General features: G+C 42.1%; 1 protein-coding gene across 1 annotated transcript in view; it reads left to right on the forward strand.

Annotated features, from left to right (window-relative positions):
- nup133 (nucleoporin 133) overlaps positions 1 to 20,879 on the forward strand; it is an 85,614-nt gene that overhangs the window by 16,027 nt on the left and 48,708 nt on the right. The window contains exons 6-8 of the mRNA XM_060899091.1: positions 9,960 to 10,130; positions 10,245 to 10,400; positions 14,311 to 14,381. Of these exons, the coding sequence (XP_060755074.1) occupies positions 9,960 to 10,130; positions 10,245 to 10,400; positions 14,311 to 14,381 (398 nt within the window). The remainder of the gene's footprint in view (positions 1 to 9,959; positions 10,131 to 10,244; positions 10,401 to 14,310; positions 14,382 to 20,879) is intronic.

A 20,879-nucleotide genomic window follows, 5' to 3' on the forward strand; every position in this document is an offset into this window, starting at 1 on the left:
CCGTAATTTGCCAAGTAATAATTCCGCCGCGAATTACCTACTGTCTTTCAGCAAAACACAGACATCCAGTGGTAATACAAGTCCCGTGTGAATGCGCATGTCTGTGTTTGTAATTATTAAACGCGCATCTCTTGTACTTTTCTGGAGTGAATAATGGAGGATACGGGCGAAATTTTGATAAACAGCATTTCAGGGGCAAGCGGTAGTAGGCCTATCCCGTATTTGAACCAGATAAGCAGAAACAGCTCCAAGAAGAACTCCAAGAAGAAAGCACGAAGAATCTTCAACTGGATGGCTTGTGTGGCAGCATATGGTAAGGAGCCACGCTAACCCCCGTGACACAGCAATACGAAGATATTTTGGTTAACGGAGGGAAGACAAATGTTCGTTTCGCAAAATACCCGGCTATGTGTAAACAGCGCCATAAACTGCCTGTTCACTTACATCAGGGGTCACCAAACTTTTTTCTCTGGGGGCCACATTGTCGTTCCTGACTGTGATGGGGGGCCGGGGTCGGGTCAGCTATATCACATAGAATTGTATGACGCAGACAAATCTGACCACCAGCAGGCCTCAGTGTGTAGTAGAGATTACTAGCCTGGCATGGCCATCCCCGCTACTACTATATCCCCACTACTATATCCCCCACTACTATATCCCCCACTACTATACCCCCCACTACTATATCCCCCACTACTATATCCCCCACTACTATATCCCCCACTACTATACCCCCCACTACTATACCCCCCACTACTGTACCCCCCACTACTGTACCCCCCACTACTATACCCCCCACTACTATATCCCCCACTACTATATCCCCCACTACTATACCCCCACTACTATACCCCCACTACTATATCCCCCACTACTATATCCCCCACTACTATATCCCCCACTACTATACCCCCACTACTATACCCCCCACTACTATACCCCCCACTACTATACCCCCCACTACTACATCCCCCACTACTACATCCCCACTACTACATCCCCACTACTATACCCCCCACTACTATATCCCCACTACTATACGCCCCACTACTATATCCCCACTACTACATCCCCACTACTGTACCCCCCACTACTGTACCCCCCACTACTATACCCCCCACTACTATACCCCCCACTACTATACCCCCCACTACTATATCCCCCACTACTATATCCCCCACTACTATACCCCCCACTACTATACCCCCCACTACTATATCCCCCACTACTATACCCCCCACTACTATATCCCCCACTACTATATCCCCCACTACTATACCCCCCACTACTATACCCCCCACTACTATACCCCCCACTACTATACCCCCCACTACTATACCCCCCACTACTACATCCCCCACTACTACATCCCCACTACTACATCCCCACTACTACATCCCCACTACTACATCCCCACTACTACACCCCCCACTACTATATCCCCACTACTATACCCCCCACTACTATATCCCCACTACTACATCCCCACTACTGTACCCCCCACTACTGTACCCCCCACTACTATACCCCCCACTACTATATCCCCCACTACTATATCCCCCACTACTATACCCCCCACTACTATATCCCCCACTACTATATCCCCCACTACTATATCCCCCACTACTATATCCCCCACTACTATATCCCCCACTACTATACCCCCACTACTATACCCCCCACTACTATATCCCCCACTACTATATCCCCCACTACTATATCCCCCACTACTATATCCCCCACTACTATACCCCCACTACTATATCCCCCACTACTATATCCCCCACTACTATATCCCCCACTACTATACCCCCCACTACTATACCCCCCACTACTATACCCCCCACTACTATACCCCCCACTACTATACCCCCCACTACTACACCCCCCACTACTACACCCCCCACTACTACACCCCCCACTACTACATCCCCCACTACTACATCCCCCACTACTACATCCCCACTACTACATCCCCACTACTATACCCCCCACTACTATACCCCCCACTACTATACCCCCCACTACTATACCCCCCACTACTATATCCCCACTACTATACCCCCCACTACTATATCCCCACTACTATACCCCCCACTACTATATCCCCACTACTATACCCCCCACTACTATACCCCCCACTACTATACCCCCCACTACTATACCCCCCACTACTATACCCCCCACTACTATACCCCCCACTACTATATCCCCACTACTATACCCCCCACTACTATATCCCCACTACTATACCCCCCACTACTACATCCCCACTACTATACCCCCCACTACTGTACCCCCCACTACTATATCCCCCACTACTATATCCCCCACTACTATACCCCCCACTACTATACCCCCCACTACTATATCCCCCACTACTATACCCCCCACTACTATACCCCCCACTACTATATCCCCCACTACTATACCCCCCACTACTATACCCCCCACTACTATATCCCCCACTACTATATCCCCCACTACTATATCCCCCACTACTATACCCCCCACTACTATACCCCCACTACTATATCCCCACTACTATATCCCCACTACTATACCCCCCACTACTATATCCCCACTACTATACCCCCCACTACTACATCCCCACTACTATACCCCCCACTACTGTATCCCCCACTACTATACCCCCCACTACTATACCCCCCACTACTATATCCCCCACTACTATATCCCCCACTACTATATCCCCCACTACTATACCCCCCACTACTATACCCCCCACTACTATACCCCCCACTACTATACCCCCCACTACTATATCCCCACTACTATACCCCCCACTACTACATCCCCACTACTATACCCCCCACTACTGTACCCCCCACTACTATATCCCCCACTACTATACCCCCCACTACTATACCCCCCACTACTATATCCCCCACTACTATATCCCCCACTACTATACCCCCCACTACTATACCCCCCACTACTATATCCCCCACTACTATACCCCCCACTACTATACCCCCCACTACTATACCCCCCACTACTATACCCCCCACTACTATACCCCCCACTACTATACCCCCCACTACTATACCCCCCACTACTATACCCCCCACTACTACACCCCCCACTACTACACCCCCCACTACTACATCCCCCACTACTACATCCCCCACTACTACATCCCCCACTACTACATCCCCCACTACTACATCCCCCACTACTACATCCCCCACTACTACATCCCCACTACTACATCCCCACTACTACATCCCCACTACTATACCCCCCACTACTATATCCCCACTACTATACCCCCCACTACTACATCCCCACTACTACATCCCCACTACTGTACCCCCCACTACTGTACCCCCCACTACTGTACCCCCCACTACTATACCCCCCACTACTATACCCCCCACTACTATACCCCCCACTACTATACCCCCCACTACTATATCCCCCACTACTATATCCCCCACTACTATACCCCCACTACTATACCCCCCACTACTATACCCCCCACTACTATACCCCCCACTACTATACCCCCCACTACTATACCCCCCACTACTATATCCCCCACTACTATATCCCCACTACTATACCCCCACTACTACACCCCCCACTACTACACCCCCCACTACTATATCCCCCACTACTATATCCCCCACTACTATACCCCCACTACTATACCCCCCACTACTATACCCCCCACTACTATACCCCCCACTACTATATCCCCCACTACTATATCCCCCACTACTATACCCCCCACTACTATACCCCCCACTACTATACCCCCCACTACTATACCCCCCACTACTATACCCCCCACTACTATACCCCCCACTACTACACCCCCCACTACTACACCCCCCACTACTACACCCCCCACTACTACACCCCCCACTACTACACCCCCCACTACTACACCCCCCACTACTACATCCCCCACTACTACATCCCCACTACTACATCCCCCACTACTACATCCCCACTACTATATCCCCACTACTATACCCCCCACTACTATATCCCCACTACTATACCCCCCACTACTATATCCCCACTACTATACCCCCCACTACTATATCCCCACTACTATACCCCCCACTACTATATCCCCACTACTATACCCCCCACTACTATATCCCCACTACTATACCCCCCACTACTATATCCCCACTACTATACCCCCCACTACTACATCCCCACTACTATACCCCCCACTACTGTACCCCCCACTACTATATCCCCCACTACTATATCAACACTTGATTCCTGGCACATATTTGTTTATCTTTGCTAGTGGTTTGCAGAAGTAGTAATCAAGTCTTCACACTTTGTTTTAATTTGAAATACCACTGATGTTCCATTTATTTATTTTCTAATAAAAATAATATCAAAGCTGTCAAGGTAAGAAACATCTGCCTAGTTGAGGTGATGGACACTGGCAAAGGTGAGTGGAAAATTATAAATTGTAGGTAGGCCTGTTGATATTATTAATAATATAAATAATAATTGTATGCAGCACTTAATAAAGGTCAAATAAATAGGCCTATAAAATAAATACATTTTAAAAAACAGTGAAATTATAATAATATGAGCAATAGATCACAGCAGGTGTGCTGTGACCTGCACGTCATTGCTCTCATCCGTGGCCAAAGCAAAAAACTCGAATTCTGACGCTTTCTCATTCAGCTGGTCATACACGTTGTCCCCCAAATCTTCGGTTCGCCTGGTCATAGTAGGTGCGGAGAGACTCACCGCGTTGAGCGCATCCTTCTTGTCGGGACACACCTCCTCGGCCACAGCAAGCATGCATACTTTAACAAAGTCCCCATCAGTAAACGGCTTTCCATGGGTAGCTAGTAGGTGAGCTACCTTATAGCCAGCTCGGACAGCAGCCTGGTTGATCTGGGTTTGGTGAAGGAATACATTCTGTTGTGCAGCCAGTCCGCATTTCATCCTCCGAATCCTGTCTTCTCTTGTTTGCCCTCGCAAACTAGCATACTCTTTGTGGCGGGTTTCATAGTGACGACGCAGATTATATTCTTTGAAAACCGGCACACTTTCTTTACATACAAGACAAACTGCACGGTCCTTACACTGAACGAAAAAATAATCGGTGGTCCACTGTTCTTTAAAAACTCTGCACTCTCTGTCAGCTTTTCACAGACCGCTCGCCATTTTGCTGTCCTGAACACTGACAGTTCTCTGCGCATGCACTGCCTGTCACTGCTTGATCGCGAGCATATGATGAAAATTCAGAAAATATGAATAGTTCATTTTATAACTAAATATCAATTTTAATTGATAAAATCAACAAAATACAAGATGCAGACATGTTGTTATTTGTCAAAAAGCAATTTAAAAAAATAGGCCATGACCACTTTTGGGGATTGCCTCATAGGGCCGGTTCAAGTGATGGGGGGCTGGGGGGCCGGTCAAAGGGGGGTGGCAGGCCAGATCTGGCCCGCGGGCCGTAATTTGGTGACCCCTGACTTACATTGTCATCTCGAGACGGTTTTCATTTGCAGTGACCCCGCCTTCTCATTTTGAGAGCGTGGAGCAAACATACTGCATCCCTATCATATGCGTTTCCCCTCTCTTAATTTGGATACAGTGCTATTCTTATGCCTACTGTGTTTTCATCCTACCTTATTAATGCACCATTAATGTACTACAGTAATATGTTGGCACTTCCAACATGCTACAACTGTATTGATTGTTGCCAAACGCGCCTTTATTCTAACCACCTACCCAACCTTGTTTATATCTGGTACCCTGATAGAAGACCCAGGGAGAGAGGCCTGTCCTTCTGGGAAGTGGAGGTGCTGGAGAACTTTCGGGAGAAAGACTAGTACCAAAACTTCCGAATGCCCAAAGAGGCCAAAGTCTGTAAATTCAGTGAATTACAGACTTTTGCTTATCCCGTCCGAATGCACCACACAATAACACAGAGGTGCGGGGGTAATTGCGAATTACCAGAGGTCCATAGGTAATACTTATCCCGTGCGAATAGGGCTTAAAACAGTTTTGTGAACTATTATATCATTGGTCACTGAACCGGAAGACAGTGTATCTCAACCAATCGTGTGAAGTGTTTTAAAAATACCCAAAAGCACATGGCATATCGTTCTGTCTCATCCAAACATAACGATGTCAAAACGCGTGGTCACGTTGAAAGACCTTTGGACGAAAAAAGGAAACAAAACGAAGACAGAAGTGAGTATTATGTTATTAATCATATTCACATAGTAAAGGTGCTTAGTTGATATATAAGACATGTATAAGTTTGTGTACAAATATGATCTTCGAGTAATTATATGACAGTGTGAAGACATACCAAGTCATTTGATTCTGATGGATAATGGTTTTTGTAGTTTGAATTTGATATTTTCCTAATGCCAATATACAATTATTTTGATAATGTTTGGTATTATGTAAGTTTTATTTAAAAATATTATGAAATATAGTTAATGTTCTTGTGTAATTGTAGGTACTGTAAGATTGTAAATGATAGAGATTATATACTTTTTAGGAAGTCTGAATTTTGAGATTATCTCCAGTCATTTATGTCAAAATCTAGTTTAAACATAGGTAGATTGTTTAATGTTTTTCACAAGACTACATGGATTTAAGACTTAACTATATCAAATGATGTAATATTAACCTAGTCATATTTGATATGTAATATTAACCTAGTCATATTTGATATGCAATATTAACCTAGTCATATTTGATATGCAATATTAACCTAGTCATATTTGAAATGCAACATTATACTACTGGTGGTCAAATTGGTAAAAATAGGCTAGTCACGTGATTTATAGTAAAACAGTAACCTAGTCACAGAACAGAAAACTAGTCATATTTGTAAGGTTTTCTGTTTAAAACTGTTCTGTTTATAGATGTACTTCATATAGTTTTTGATCTAAAATCTTTACGTTTTTAAAGTTCAGATCTGATCATAATGTTTGTGCAATACTATAAACTGTGGATAAGTGTTTGCTGATATGGTTTTCATATCACTGTATTAAAGGATATGTATAGTGCCATAATTATGATCTTGATTAACATCTGATATGAATGTTTGTTACATGTATTTAGTTTTATTAATAAAACTGTTCTGTTTATAGATGTACTCTTGAAAATATCTACCAATGTATTACTTATTTTTCTGTCCCCACTAACTGGAACAAATGAGGGATATTTTTACCCATGTTAATATTTTCTGTCCCCTGTTTCTACAACTAGTGAGGGATCTGTCCCCTATTTTCAAATTCCTAGATTAGGCTCTGTAGTTTCCCCGGGGCAACTACCGCGACCACCGCCGACATGTTACTTGGTCTGCATCCATCGCGCAAGGGGTTAATATCGGTCATTTATGACGAACTGATGGGCATAAAACAGGCTCCTCTGGACAAAATTAAAACTGCTTGGGAGCAGGATTTAAACTTTCAACTGTCAAGCGATGTATGGGATTCCATTCTCAGGCTGGTAAATACAGCATCTCTCTGTGAACGTCACTGCCTGTTACAGTTTAAGATGGTGCACAGGGCTCATATCTCTAAAGCCAAATTATCTCGCATGTACTCAGACGTTGATCCTTTGTGTGATAAATGTAAGACAGGTGAGGCCTCGCTTATTCACGTGTTTTGGTCTTGTCCAAGCCTGGAAAGATGTTTTCCAAACCTTGTGCCTTAATCTTGAGCTAGAACCCAGTCCACCGATTGCCCTTTTCGGCACCACCGGTGAAGATGGCGCGTGCCTCATTCCAACCAAAAGCCGCACGCTGTCCTTTGCCTCGCTTTTGGCGAGGCGTGCGATTCTATTAAGGTGGACGGATGCTGCCCCGCCCACACACGCTCAGTGGTTAAGGGACATCATGTCCTGTCTAAGATCCGCTATTCAGTTTGTGACTCGAGCAAGAAGTTCCAGAAGGTGTGGGGACCTTTCCTGAAATACTTTGAGAACCTTAAGTTGGATTGAGAGATCTGCCCCTCTTTCCTTTCTACGGAAGCCGAGAGAGGCCCTTCATATAATCCTTTTTTTTTTTTTTATTCACCTTGTTATCCCGAGATAACGACATAATTAATTCAGGATCTCGAGAAAACAACACAACTAATTCGAGATCTCGAGAAAACAAAACAATTATTTCATGATCTCGAGTAAACAGCTGAGAAATGGTTCATTCAGGTGCGCCAAGAGACTTGTGATGTGCTGACTTTGGGTCTATTTCTCATTCTGTATAGACTAGAGCTGTAACGATATGCGTATCGAAATCGCAATACGCAGAGCCACGATCCGTATCGCGATACAAGAAGGCAGAATCGCGGTACATCCTTTCAAACTTCTCGGCGCTTCCAAACTTCAATTTATGAATACTTTACTTTTTATTTAAATTACATTTTAAACTTACTTAAATTACTTTTATTTTTTTATATTTATTAGTAAGTCGTTTTTTCGCCGACCTGCGACAATCTTCTGCGAGTCACGCAACGTCCACACTCGCCACTGGCAGAGCATTCATTTCTTTTAAGCGGTCGCCATTCTGGTTGTGACGCGGGGAGCGAATCTGTAAACAAGCAGCTCATTGGCTGGCTAGGTGTGCCACAAGCCAATCACAATCACTTGACCGGAAAGGCATGCAGTGTTGCCAGATTGGGCGGGTTTAGGTGCTTTTTGGCTGGTTTTGAACATATTTTGGGGTGGAAAACGTTAGCAATATCTGGCAACACTGAAGGCATGTCTGCTTGGGCGGAAGCCTTCTGCGGCAGTTACATTTTGACACGCGAGCAACGTTTCACCATAAAAATTCCGTAATTTCCATCTGTTTTCCGCGATCACAGAAAATCATTGGCCCTATGAGAGTGAGGCAGTGAGAGAGCCACCCCCCAAAAAAAATCTTAACGGATTTACACGATTTGGAAAAATGACTTTTTCAGAACTGAAAAAAAACAGAGCTTCCGGCTCAACAGTATTATTTTGAGAAATAAAACAATCTTTGGATATACATTTGTTCATTTTTGCATACATATTACTCATTCTCTGCAGTGGTCTGAATTATTTGTTATTAAATAGTTAATGTAAGTAAGTAAATGTTAATAAGTCAAATTTACTACTTTAAGAAAACATTTTTAAAAAAATCGTGGGCGTATCGAATCATGGGTCAAAAATCGCGATTCATGCAACTTTGGTCATTAGAATGTCTGGAATAATCGATCACCTAATAAGGCAATATTTTGATCAGGGGTTGACACAGGGAGAGATTGCATCAAGTCTTTTAATAAGGGATAATTTCAAAATTAGTCCGCGGCACCTCCGCAGAAGACTGGCCCTGCTTCGTCTCTACCGACGGAGATACAGTGATCCAGCTGAGATCATGAAATAATTGTTTTGTTTTCTCGAGATCTCAAAATAACGGTTTTGTTTTCTTGAGATCTCGAATTAGTTGTGTTGTTTTCTCGAGATCCTGAATTAATTATGTCGTTATCTCGGGATAACAAGGTGAATAAAAAAAAAAAAAAAAGTATTATATGAAGGGCCTCTCGTGGCTTCCGTACCTTTCCTTCGTGTTGTTTTTTTTTTTCTTTTTTTTTCCTGTCAGTTACAGTGTCTATCAGTTATTGTCTAAATTTGCCGCCTCCTAATTATTAACCTTTTATTTATTTATTTATTTATTTATCTATTCATCCCGTTTGTGTGTGTTTTTACTTATTTTACTTTTATTCTTATTATTTATTTATCTTGCGACTCAATACTTGACTTCCAGCAGTTCCCTACAACACTCCAGGAATAATACTCCTCAGGAATCATGGCTAGTGGGAGGGGAGGGATGTTTAAGTTAAATCGCTCCTGAAAAACGTACAATGTATGAGCACGTATGTACAGTATATGTGATGTGATGCATGTGAAATTCAATAAAAATATTTGAGTAAAAAAACAAATCCATCCTTTCGCTCTGTTCTCAGGGAGGCAGCTTCATCGTGTCCTCGTACCGCGGGCAGCTGCTGCGGATGGGCATGGAGCCTTCTGGAAAGCTCTATCAGCGGCCAGTGCAGCAGGGACACGGGATGCTCTCCGGGATCGGCCGCCGCGTCTCCAGTCTGTTCGGCCTCCGCAGCCCTCCAGCCGACACGGCCGTAAGATCATTTTTAAAAAATGTAGTTCGCAGTACTGGCTTGAGGTGATCAGGAAAATAATTCCTGATTGCCGTAGCGACCCTGGTGTTTGACCTGACTCTTTGCTGATTTCAGGTGCACAGTGTATTGTGGGTGCCGGACTCGGGATGCCTCTACGCTCTCAGTACGTGCGGCTTGAATAAGTGGGAGGTCGGGGACACCACGGAGGTTCAGGTGCTGAGCTGGAACGCCTGCCCGAGCCTCTCCGACAGCATCGCTGACGCTATCTGGGTGAGAGATGCGGGTTTTGGGGTCCTGGTGTGATAATCTAATCAGTACTTTGCTGTGTTAATGTACTGATTCAGCGCTGCTCAGGATGGGGTTGAGATTAAAGCTAAAGCAGTATGGGATTGGGCCGAATAGTGATCTTGTACAGCAAGTATCCGAACACGTTCACAGGCAGACACTGGGAACGTCAAAACTTACCGTATTTTTCGGACTATAAGTCGCACTTTTTTTTCATGGTTCGGCTGGCCATGCGACTTATACTCCGGTGCGACGTATATATGTTTGTTTTTTTTTTTCACTGCGAGTAATAACGATAGTAACGATTAGTAATAGGCTACTAATATTAGTTATAATAATAATATAGGCTATTAGTAATAACGATAGTGATAGTATTAAAGATAGTAGTAGATATTTAAAATAATCAGACTAGGCTACTTGCAGGGCAAAGGGCGCGTTATCACTGCTCAGCTGTTCGTTTATGAAATAAACAATGCAGTCGCGCAGTAACCACGTGCCGCTTATCAGATACAATCACAGATTCTATGGATAGAATAACCCTTCAAAAAAGTGCGACTTGTAGTCCGGTGCGACGTATATATGTTTTTTTCGTCTTCATAATGCATTTTTTGGCTGATGCGACTTAAACTCCGGAGCGACGTATAGTCCGGAAAATACGGTAACTGTAAAATCACAAGCATGGGGGTTTTGACGTGGTTTTTATTAGAAGTCCTTTGAGTAGGTCTGAGGAACATCGTACAGTAATATAGTATATCATCAGAGGTGTCCACAAGCGCCGGCGGTGGTCTGCGCTGGCTACTCAAGCCCCCCCAAAAAACCTTGCCTTTCAACATTCAAGCCATTTTTTTTTTTTTTTAATATCGTCTCTGTGGCCCATAATTTGCTGCAGATCCAATTATTCCACCATGAAATTGTCTTCGATTCGGGTCTAGCATGACCGGAAGTGACGCCATGTTTGTTATAACTCTCTTTATAAGCGTTATAAGATCAGAGTTATAACAACGAGTTATTACATTGATGTTATACAGTATAAGAGTTATAACATCAGCGAAACAACTGACTTCATGTTAAAACTGTTAATGTTGGGTGATAATCACTTTATCACCCAAATGAGGATGGGTTCCCTTTTGAGTCTGGTTCGTCCTCGCGTCGTCTGAGGGAGTTTTTCGTCGCCACAGGCTCGATCATCGGGGATAGATTAGGGATAAAATTAGCTCAGGTTTAAAGTCGTTCAAATTCCGTAAAGCTGCTTTGCGACAATGTTTATTGTTAAAAGCGCTATACAAATAAACTCGACTTGAATATTTGTTGAGCGATTCTCGTGCTCTGATTGGCTGAGCTGGACCACGTGACCAGGCTGTAGCGTATGTAGTTATGTTACAGAGCCAGGCAGCGTACTACAGACAGGAACTGAGAAGGGCGTGCGCTCGCACAAACATCTGGAGGGAAATTTCAGACATTTTGTAAGTATTTTACAGGGGAGCGGCGAGTAATTTATTAGCTGAGAATGCACCAGAAGGCATTTCAAAATGTTCTATGGGGCGTGCCTCCAGACCCCGGGATTAGCTTCACCACTGCAAATTCTAGAGCCGCTTACTACTACTTTTTTCTTTTAAAAAGCTGGCTCCTTCAGATTTTCTAGAGAACCCTGTATACACTACCGTTCAAAAGTTTGGGGTCACTTTGAAATGTCCTTATTTTTGAAAGAAAAGCACTGTTCTTTTCAACGAAGATCACTTTAAACTAATCAGAAATCCACTCTATACATTGCTAATGTGGTAAATGACTATTCTAGCTGCAAATGTCTGGTTTTTGGTGCAATATCTCCATAGGTGTATAGAGGCCCATTTCCAGCAACTCTCACTCCAGTGTTCTAATGGTACAATGTGTTTGCTCATTGCCTCAGAAGGCTAATGGATGATTAGAAAACCCTTGTACAATCGTGTTAGCACAGCTGAAAACAGTTTAGGCCAAAAAAAAAAGATAGTGTGTTTCAGGTAACATGAAATACTAAAATTAGGTCGGTAGGTAGGAAAAAGTTTTTTTTTTTTTTTTTTTTTTTTTTTTTCTTAAATTTTTTTTTTATTTTGTTCGAAAAAATTAACACAAGTAAACATCTTACAAAAGAGTATTTTGGCACAGAATCCTTTATACCACACATCATAATAAAATAAGTGTTTTAAATCTTTAAACGAATAAAAAAAAATATCGTGAGAGTTCGAGTTATGATCTACGGAAGCGTATTGCTGCCACACACAAAAAAATTGGCTTAGAATCAAGTAATTACGTGAAAAGATATTGTTAACAAAGTTATCACGTTTTTACAATATATTTATCATGTAATAGCATAACATCACGTAATTTCATGATACGAAATTATCACGTTATTTCATGATATTTTCATGTAATAACGTGAAAACACCTTATCAAGAAATAACGTGAAAATAACGTCCTAGGCTAGGCTACTTCCATTAAAAGCAGACGGCCTCGCCTAGCCTACTGTAGAACTTGGGTCGAGCAAAAACATGGCTGAATCCTGAATGACTCCTATTTGTATAAATAGGGGACTACATAGGCGGCAAAATGTAGTGTTTTTCCCTGCCATGGAAGTGCACTTGTATACTGAAGAGGAAGCAATTTGCATTACAGCCTTGAATGAGGATTCAAAATGGCGGCTCGGCTCAGTTTTGCCTTCCTCCTTCAGTATACAAGTGCGCTTCCATGTTTATGCAGGAGGGCTGATAGAAGTGGTGAAACATTTTACTTTTTATTGTTTCTTTCACAACTTGAATGCGTTGAAACAAAAAATTATGACAAACTAACGCCGCTTCCACTAAAATATCGAGGGAAATTTGTAATAACTTTACGATCGGCAATTTCGCCGCCGAAATTCTCGGTCGGTCGGGTTACCGGAAACACACTTTTTTTTTTTTTTTTTTTTTTTTTTTAAATTTGGCCTTAGCTCTTTAGAGAAGCTATAAAACTGACCTTCCTTTGAGCAGATTGAGTTTCTGGAGCATCACATTTGTGGGGTCGATTAAATGCTCAAAATGGCCAGAAAAATGTCTCGACTATATTTTCTATTCATTTTACAACTTATGGTGGGAAATAAAAGTGTGACTTTTCATGGAAAACACAAAATTGTCTGGGTGACCCCAAACTTTTGAACGGTAGTGTAAATGATCTTGCAATACACACTACTTTTTTTTTTTTTTAATAAAGATATCAGGGATATTGTGATATTTAAGTTATTCCACAAAATCGAGTCGTACATGAGCTGATAGATGCTGTAATCCATGTACGACCAGATTGAGTGGAATAACTGTTTTATTCTATCCACATTCCCTGGATTTTGAGAAATGGAGCATTTTTATTTTTTGTAAATTCGATAAATAAAAACCTTTTATACAAAACATCCGACGAAATCATTTTCACTTAGAATGCAAACAAGCCTTCGAAATGACAGGAGCAATTTGTGAAAAATGCGATGATAATTCTTGAAAAATAATTTTTAAAAAAGATGCGTTTCTATTAAATACCTTCTTTTCATATTTTTTGTATTTTAGGGCTTTTGTTTTCGAGTAGAGTTTTTATTTTGTCCTCGGTTGGTTCAGCAACACGCTCCGCCATTTTGTTTTTCTCTACTCATGGTATATGAGCTGATAGCCTACTAGTAGTAGAGTAGCCAATCAGAGCGCGCGATTGCTCATATCCAGTGAATGTCGATAGAATAATCTTTTATTGCTGTTTTCATGTTAGTTTTGTGCAAAATATAATTTCCTTTTTAGTTTTCAGTAACATTTTATGTTCAATAAAAGCATCATGATCCTGATGCAGTGTTTTTGTCAGATCACGCATCCCTAATTACATATATGTGTGTGTGTGTGTGTTTCAGGGTTCGGAGAGCAACTACGCTGAGATGAAGGTGGGAGTAAACGTGGCGTATCTGGACATGCAGCTCAGTCAGTACGTACCTCACTAACATCTCGCCTGCAATCTCTGAGCGCGCACATGCGCACTGCAGCAATCTGATTTGCTCTGGATTAGCACAGACAGCTAAGAGTGTGCTCATGTCAAGTTTAAGTGGATTTTATAGAATTAATTCTAGTCACAGTGGAGTTTCACTTCCATGATCACATTGCTGTACTTACTGTCAGATGAGTGGACCGGAACCGAGCCCAGTGACACACAGGAGGAAAGTCAAATAATACAGTAAACCAGGGGTTTTCAAAGTGTGGGAGAGTCAGCCCCCCCTCGGAGAGCAAATAAACAACAGCGCCCCCCCTTACAATTTTTGTTGTTGCTATACTTAATGTTCCATTCGTATTTAAAAAAAAAAAGGTTGTTTTACACATTATTTTTTTCTTTTTCACATTTTAAACATCTGTGCTTTTTAAAACATCTTGTTTTACACATTTTAAACATCTCATAGCATCGTTAGCTAGCATCTCTTGGCAGACAACACACTGTAGCAGTGGAGCATCTTCAGATCCAGTCCATGAAAATCCAAACTTTAAATAATTGTGGTCATACCTCCTTCTTTTTCCAGTCCCCCAGGATTCCGCGGGCCTTTTTTGTGATTGTTGTGGGCTAAAATGTCTGCTGTTGCGGGGGTTTCCAAAAAAATTGCGATGAAAGTTGCGGTGTTTAGGTTTTTGTTGCGATTACATTGCGGGAGGAAGTGAAAGTTGCGAGAAATTGTTGCGATTTTCTCTTTTTGTGATTAAAATTGAGTGATAAGTTATTACTGAAAAACTATTGATTAAAAAACAAAGACACTGAGAAATGGTCCTATAAACAACTTTACCAATATAAAAGATTACCAGGACTACAAAAATGCAGAAAAATAGGCTTTACTTATCCAAATGCACCTGTTGGTTCAAAAGTTAAAGTGCAGAGAACCTCACAGCACAACATGAAGTTACCTTCAAATATAATATAAATGCCTCAGCTTTCATGTAAGAAAAAAAAACTATTAATACTAGTACTGTGTGCAGGCAGTCTCTCCTGAAGACTAAATTAAACAATAATTATAAACTAATAAAATAAACGGCTCAGGCTTCATAGAAGGAAAAAAAAACAATTTGAACAGAATCTCACAGTATGATGCTGAAGCTGCCTAAACAATGGAAAATAAAATACCATTTTGGCAAAAATGTTGGCATCCATTAATTTCTTGTATTAAGTAAAAAAATAAAGTGCACACAGTCCTTCACTGTAAACATAACACACTTTCAGTAACAGAATTTAAGCCTACATAAACACTGACTCGCACATCATGCAATGTTGCCAGATACTGCTGACGTTTTCCAGTCCAAAATATGTTCAAAACCCGCCAAAATGCACTTGAAACCTCCAATCTGGCAACACTGCGCGCATGCTGCTTCTCTTGAACATAGACATCCGGAAGTAAGGCGGAAGGTAGTTTGTCGATGTCACCTCAAGACGACGCCAACGATTGGTCAAATTTGCGGGAAAGTTGCGGTGATTGGATATAATTGCAGCACCGCCCTGAATTCGTGGGGATTGGTTGAATTTGCGCTGAAGCTGCAAATCGCAACATTCTGGAGGCTCTGTTTTTTTGCTTGGCCGTCTCTTCACTCCCTGTAGCTTTAGGTACTAAAAATCGATCCATTTTGTCTCTCACGTTGCGCCCCCCCTAAAGAACTCTGGCGCCCCCCCAGGGGGGGCGCGCCCCACACTTTGAAAAGCCCTACAGTAAATGATACTATAAACAATACGTTACATGCTACAGAAACTCAGACTGGGGCTCATTTATCAAGGATACTTCTTCGTAAATCGATATTTAATCGTATGAACATTTACACAAGAAATGTGATATTCATGAAAATCCTGTAGGTTCGTAAGAATGTCCGTAGCCTACTCGTGCTCCTGAGTACAACGTATGTTTAAGCATAAGACGCTAACGTAAACCTCGACTAGATAGACTTTGAATCTTAATTTGCACAGATTTCTGTGATTTATATAAGGAACGTACTGTAGGGTTTTTAAATTCCTTTATTTTTTAATCTTTTTTTTTTTTAATTAAGTTTATAACCTTTAGCATACACCCTTATCCAGAGCGACTTAAAGAAGAGCCTCGAGCAAAATCACATCGTCAGGGACGAAAAGTAGCCTGGGCCCGCCCATCCTAAGCGTGACGCAACACGAGGGCCTGTTGCGAGCTTAGTCTGGCCAGGCAAGCTATCTACAGCTCTTCCAAGCTCCCGAAAAATCGGGAGCCAATCAACTTTGAGCATCTCCAACGGCCCTGGGCAGAGGCGTGTTCAAGGCAGTGACGTAGTAGAACTGCGACCGGAAGCCATAGATTGTTTACAGAATCTATGCCGGAAGCGCTTCATTCACTAGAAACATTACGAACATGGAGCAAGTTCTCATTGAAAACGGAGCAAAGAGCAGCCCTGGAGGTATTTATTGAAAGGAAGGCCGTTTTCGCCTTGCTCCCGACCGGCTTCGGTAAGAGTTTAATCTACCAGTTAGCCCCGTCGCGTCGCATACGTCAGAGGAAAGAGTGATGTGATTGGTTTAAGCTTCGTCACAGCCTTTTCTGGCTTCGACCAGTAGCAAACTGAGGCATTTCAGGGAGGCGGGTCAACCACGCACTTTGGGAAACGGTTGGGCTTAATAGCTTGGCCAGACCAGATGCTCGCAGAGCTTTGAAGTCGCGTTAGCCAGACTAGACGAAAAGTACCATTGAGAACGTTTTGTGAAAAGATATTTGCTTTGTTATTGGCATTAATTAAATAATAGGGAAAAAATACAGACCCTTAAATTAAGACAAACAAAACAAATCTAATCACCTCAGAAAACACTGCAGAACAGGAGTTCTTCAAGGTTTTTTTTTTTTTTAAAGGTAGATCGGATAATCAACGGTTCTTGGCTTCAAACGAAATAAGCCTTTGTGATCAGAAAACACTTTCTATCTGGAACCTTTAAAGGGGAAATTTTTAAACTTGCTTTATTTCTTAATTAACGTGTTATTCAATTACGTTTTCGGTTTTAGCAACCTTATATCGTGACTCGTATTGGCAACTAATTGCAATTAAATAATATACTTATCGGCCTATTTGGGTTTAGTTTAGTAATTTAGTTCGTTTGGTCCACGGCAGGCGTCGCTTATCCGCGCGATCTTCACGAGACTCGGGCGAGACTTCAGAACGTGAGGTGTCAGCGCCGCCATTTTGAAAACTGTTTTCCAAACTCAGGGATGAGAATTTTCCGCCGATCGGCGGATTTCCGACTTTTTCAGACCAAAATGATCGTTTTTGAGCGTGCACACGCAACATTAAGGTCTGCATCACGCATCTTAGAATGTGCGCGCGCGAGGGAGACTGTGTGCTTGTTCATGTAGCGCATGCCAGACAGAGAGCATCCTGATTGGGTTACTCAGCAAAATAAGCCAATCAGCTTTCAGTGTGGGTGGGCTTTTATCTCTTTTCTCGAGGACCGGAGTTTTCAGCTGAGTCAGCGCAGCCTACAGGATCGGCATGGCAGAGAGAGCACGCGCGCGCCCCAAAAAACCAAAGCACAAAACCCACTTCAGCTCAGATTACACAAAAGAATCTCCCTGTCTAATAATCATCTCCCTGTCTAATAATCATCTCCCTGTCTAATAATCATCTCCCTGTCTAATAATCATCTCCCTGTCTAATAATAATCTCCGTCTAATAATGATCTCCCTGTCTAATAATGATCTCCGTCTAATAATCATCTCCCTGTCTAATAATCTCCCTGTCTAATAATAATCTCCCTGTCTAATAATAATCTCCCTGTCTAATAATAATCTCCCTGTCTAATAATGATCTCCCTGTCTAATAATGATCTCCCTGTCTAATAATCTCCCTGTCTAATAATGATCTCCGTCTAATAATGATCTCCCTGTCTAATAATCATCTCCCTGTCTAATAATCTCCCTGTCTAATAATAATCTCCCTGTCTAATAATCTCCGTGTCTAATAATAATCTCCGTGTCTAATAATAATCTCCCTGTCTAATAATAATCTCCGTGTCTAATAATATCCTTGTCTAATAATGATCTCCCTGTCTAATAATAATCTCCCTGTCTAATAATAATCTCCGTGTCTAATAATCATCTCCCTGTCTAATAATATCCTTGTCTAATAATGATCTCCCTGTCTAATAATATCCTTGTCTAATAATGATCTCCCTGTCTAATAATAATCTCCGTGTCTAATAATCATCTCCCTGTCTAATAATATCCTTGTCTAATAATCATCTCCCTGTCTAATAATCATCTCCCTGTCTAATAATCATCTCCCTGTCTAATGATAATATCCCTGTCTAATAATAAAGAAAATAAATAAATACATAAATAAATAAAATAGCCAAAAATCATCAGCCCCTGGAACCCCTGGGCCCTGCCCTGTTTTTTTCAGACTTTTTAAATATTTTTCATTCTCATCCCTGCAAACGGAATATTGCACAAAAACGAGTTTAAATGACGATTACTGTCTACTTTTTCCAAACTTGCCTGATCGCTATGAAAACAAACAAAAATTTCCGGCTTGATTACATCAGCATTCGAAAGTGGGCGCGCGCGTCTTTTGACAACCCCCGTGTCTGAAATCGCTCCCTACTCACTATATAGCGAGGACGCCATTTTGTAGTGCTGTCCGAAACCTTAGTGAGGATTATTTACACCCTATATAGTGCACTCAAAGTATCCCACAACGCATCACGAAAAGTAGCGTACAACGACGGTCACTAACCAAAGCAATATATCCCATCATGCATTGCGGTTGCGCTGAAAGAAATCAAATTAAAAGTCTCAAATGTGATTTAATAAAAGGCAGCGGTGAAGAAGAAAGTATTCAGCCTTGATTTAAAAGAACTGAAAGCGCTTTGTATTGATTAATGTGGGAAATGCGCTCAGTATAATATGGATTTATCACAAACACACACGCATGGATTTATTATTTTGAACGAAAACCCACCAGCCGACTGATCCGGCACGTTTTAATTGTGCGACAGTAATGACGTAAATACCAGCGTGACGGAGTAGTGTCCGAAAGAGTTTGTTCATTTTACCAATGAGCTCACTGTATAGTCCTCTATACAGTAATTCCCTATGTAGGGAGTAGTGAACGAGTGAGCGATTTCAGACACAGGGTTTGATTTGCGCTGTATGTTTTACTTCCATCCCACGATGTCTCACACAGGTCTCAACGAATCTCGTTCACGGCCCTTGCTTTGACATATGGACTGATATATTACAGAGCGTATTTCACACACTCATAACTCGCTATAGCAGCGACAAAATAGCGATCAAACATGCATTCTGATGATAAAAAAATTTGCCTTCAGTTCTCCTTTAAGGGAACCCTGCAGGGTTCTGGTTTAGCCCCTTTGCAAGAAAGCAATAGTGTTTTGTTTTTTTTTATCTCGAAATAGTTTTGAGTGGAACCCTTTTTGGAGGCAAGGAACCATTAATTATCCAACGAACCCTTAAAGCAGTGGTTCTCAAATGTTTTGCAGACGGGGACTCCCTTAAACTGTAAAATAAATTCCACTGAGCCTTACAATATGGATGTGTTCCATGAAAATCATTTTAAAAACATTACATATGAGATTTTTGGAGCCACAGAACATCCAGTTCCTGAAATGTCCAGTAGTACCCCTTTTCCACCAAATCGGTTCCAGGGCTGGTTCGGAGCCGGTGCTGGTTCACAACTCGTTCAACTTGCGAGCCAGCTGAGAACCAGTTTGCTTTTCCATAGCTCGGGGTGCTAAGGGGAGCCACGTCAGTTACGTCGCTGTATAGATAGTTTTCACTGACGTCACGACATTCCGGGGAACGCCCCCCAGCCGCCATCTTGCGGGGCAAACAAAACGGACCATCGCCACTACCGGCTACGTTATCTCGGACGAATTTATGAAGTTATATAGTCAGTTTTCTAAAATAAAGATTAATGTCAGTAAAATCAAGCAAACAGAAGTATATAGATACATTAGACGACATCTCACAACAACGGTATGCAGCCAAACTGGCCTTGATTGGGGGAATTGACCCCTACGAAGTGGACAAAGATGCATTTTCAAGTGACTATGCAGGGCTGCCAAAGCTTGAAACTGCCAAAGCCTGCTCCAAAGCCTGAAACTGACTTCATCAAACTTTGAAGGCTGTCTGATATATACAACTTTATATATTCACAGCGCGCCTTTTGGCGGATGCCGCCTGAATCGTGCAGATCCGATTTTTGGGGGGGGGGGGCGTTGGAGTGTCTGATTATAATTTCATCAAAGTAAATTCTGTATTAAAATTACTAAATAAGCAAATCCGTTACTAGTCTGGCTAACGCGACTTCAAAGTTCTGCGAGCATTTGGTCTGGCAAAGCTATTAAGCCCAACCGTTTCCCAGAGCCCGTGGTTGACCCGCCTCCCTGAAATGCCTCAGTTTGCTACTGGTCGAAGCCAGAAAAGGC

This window comes from Neoarius graeffei, chromosome 18, assembly GCF_027579695.1.
Source record: "Neoarius graeffei isolate fNeoGra1 chromosome 18, fNeoGra1.pri, whole genome shotgun sequence".
In the NCBI taxonomy this organism is placed as follows: domain Eukaryota; kingdom Metazoa; phylum Chordata; class Actinopteri; order Siluriformes; family Ariidae; genus Neoarius; species Neoarius graeffei.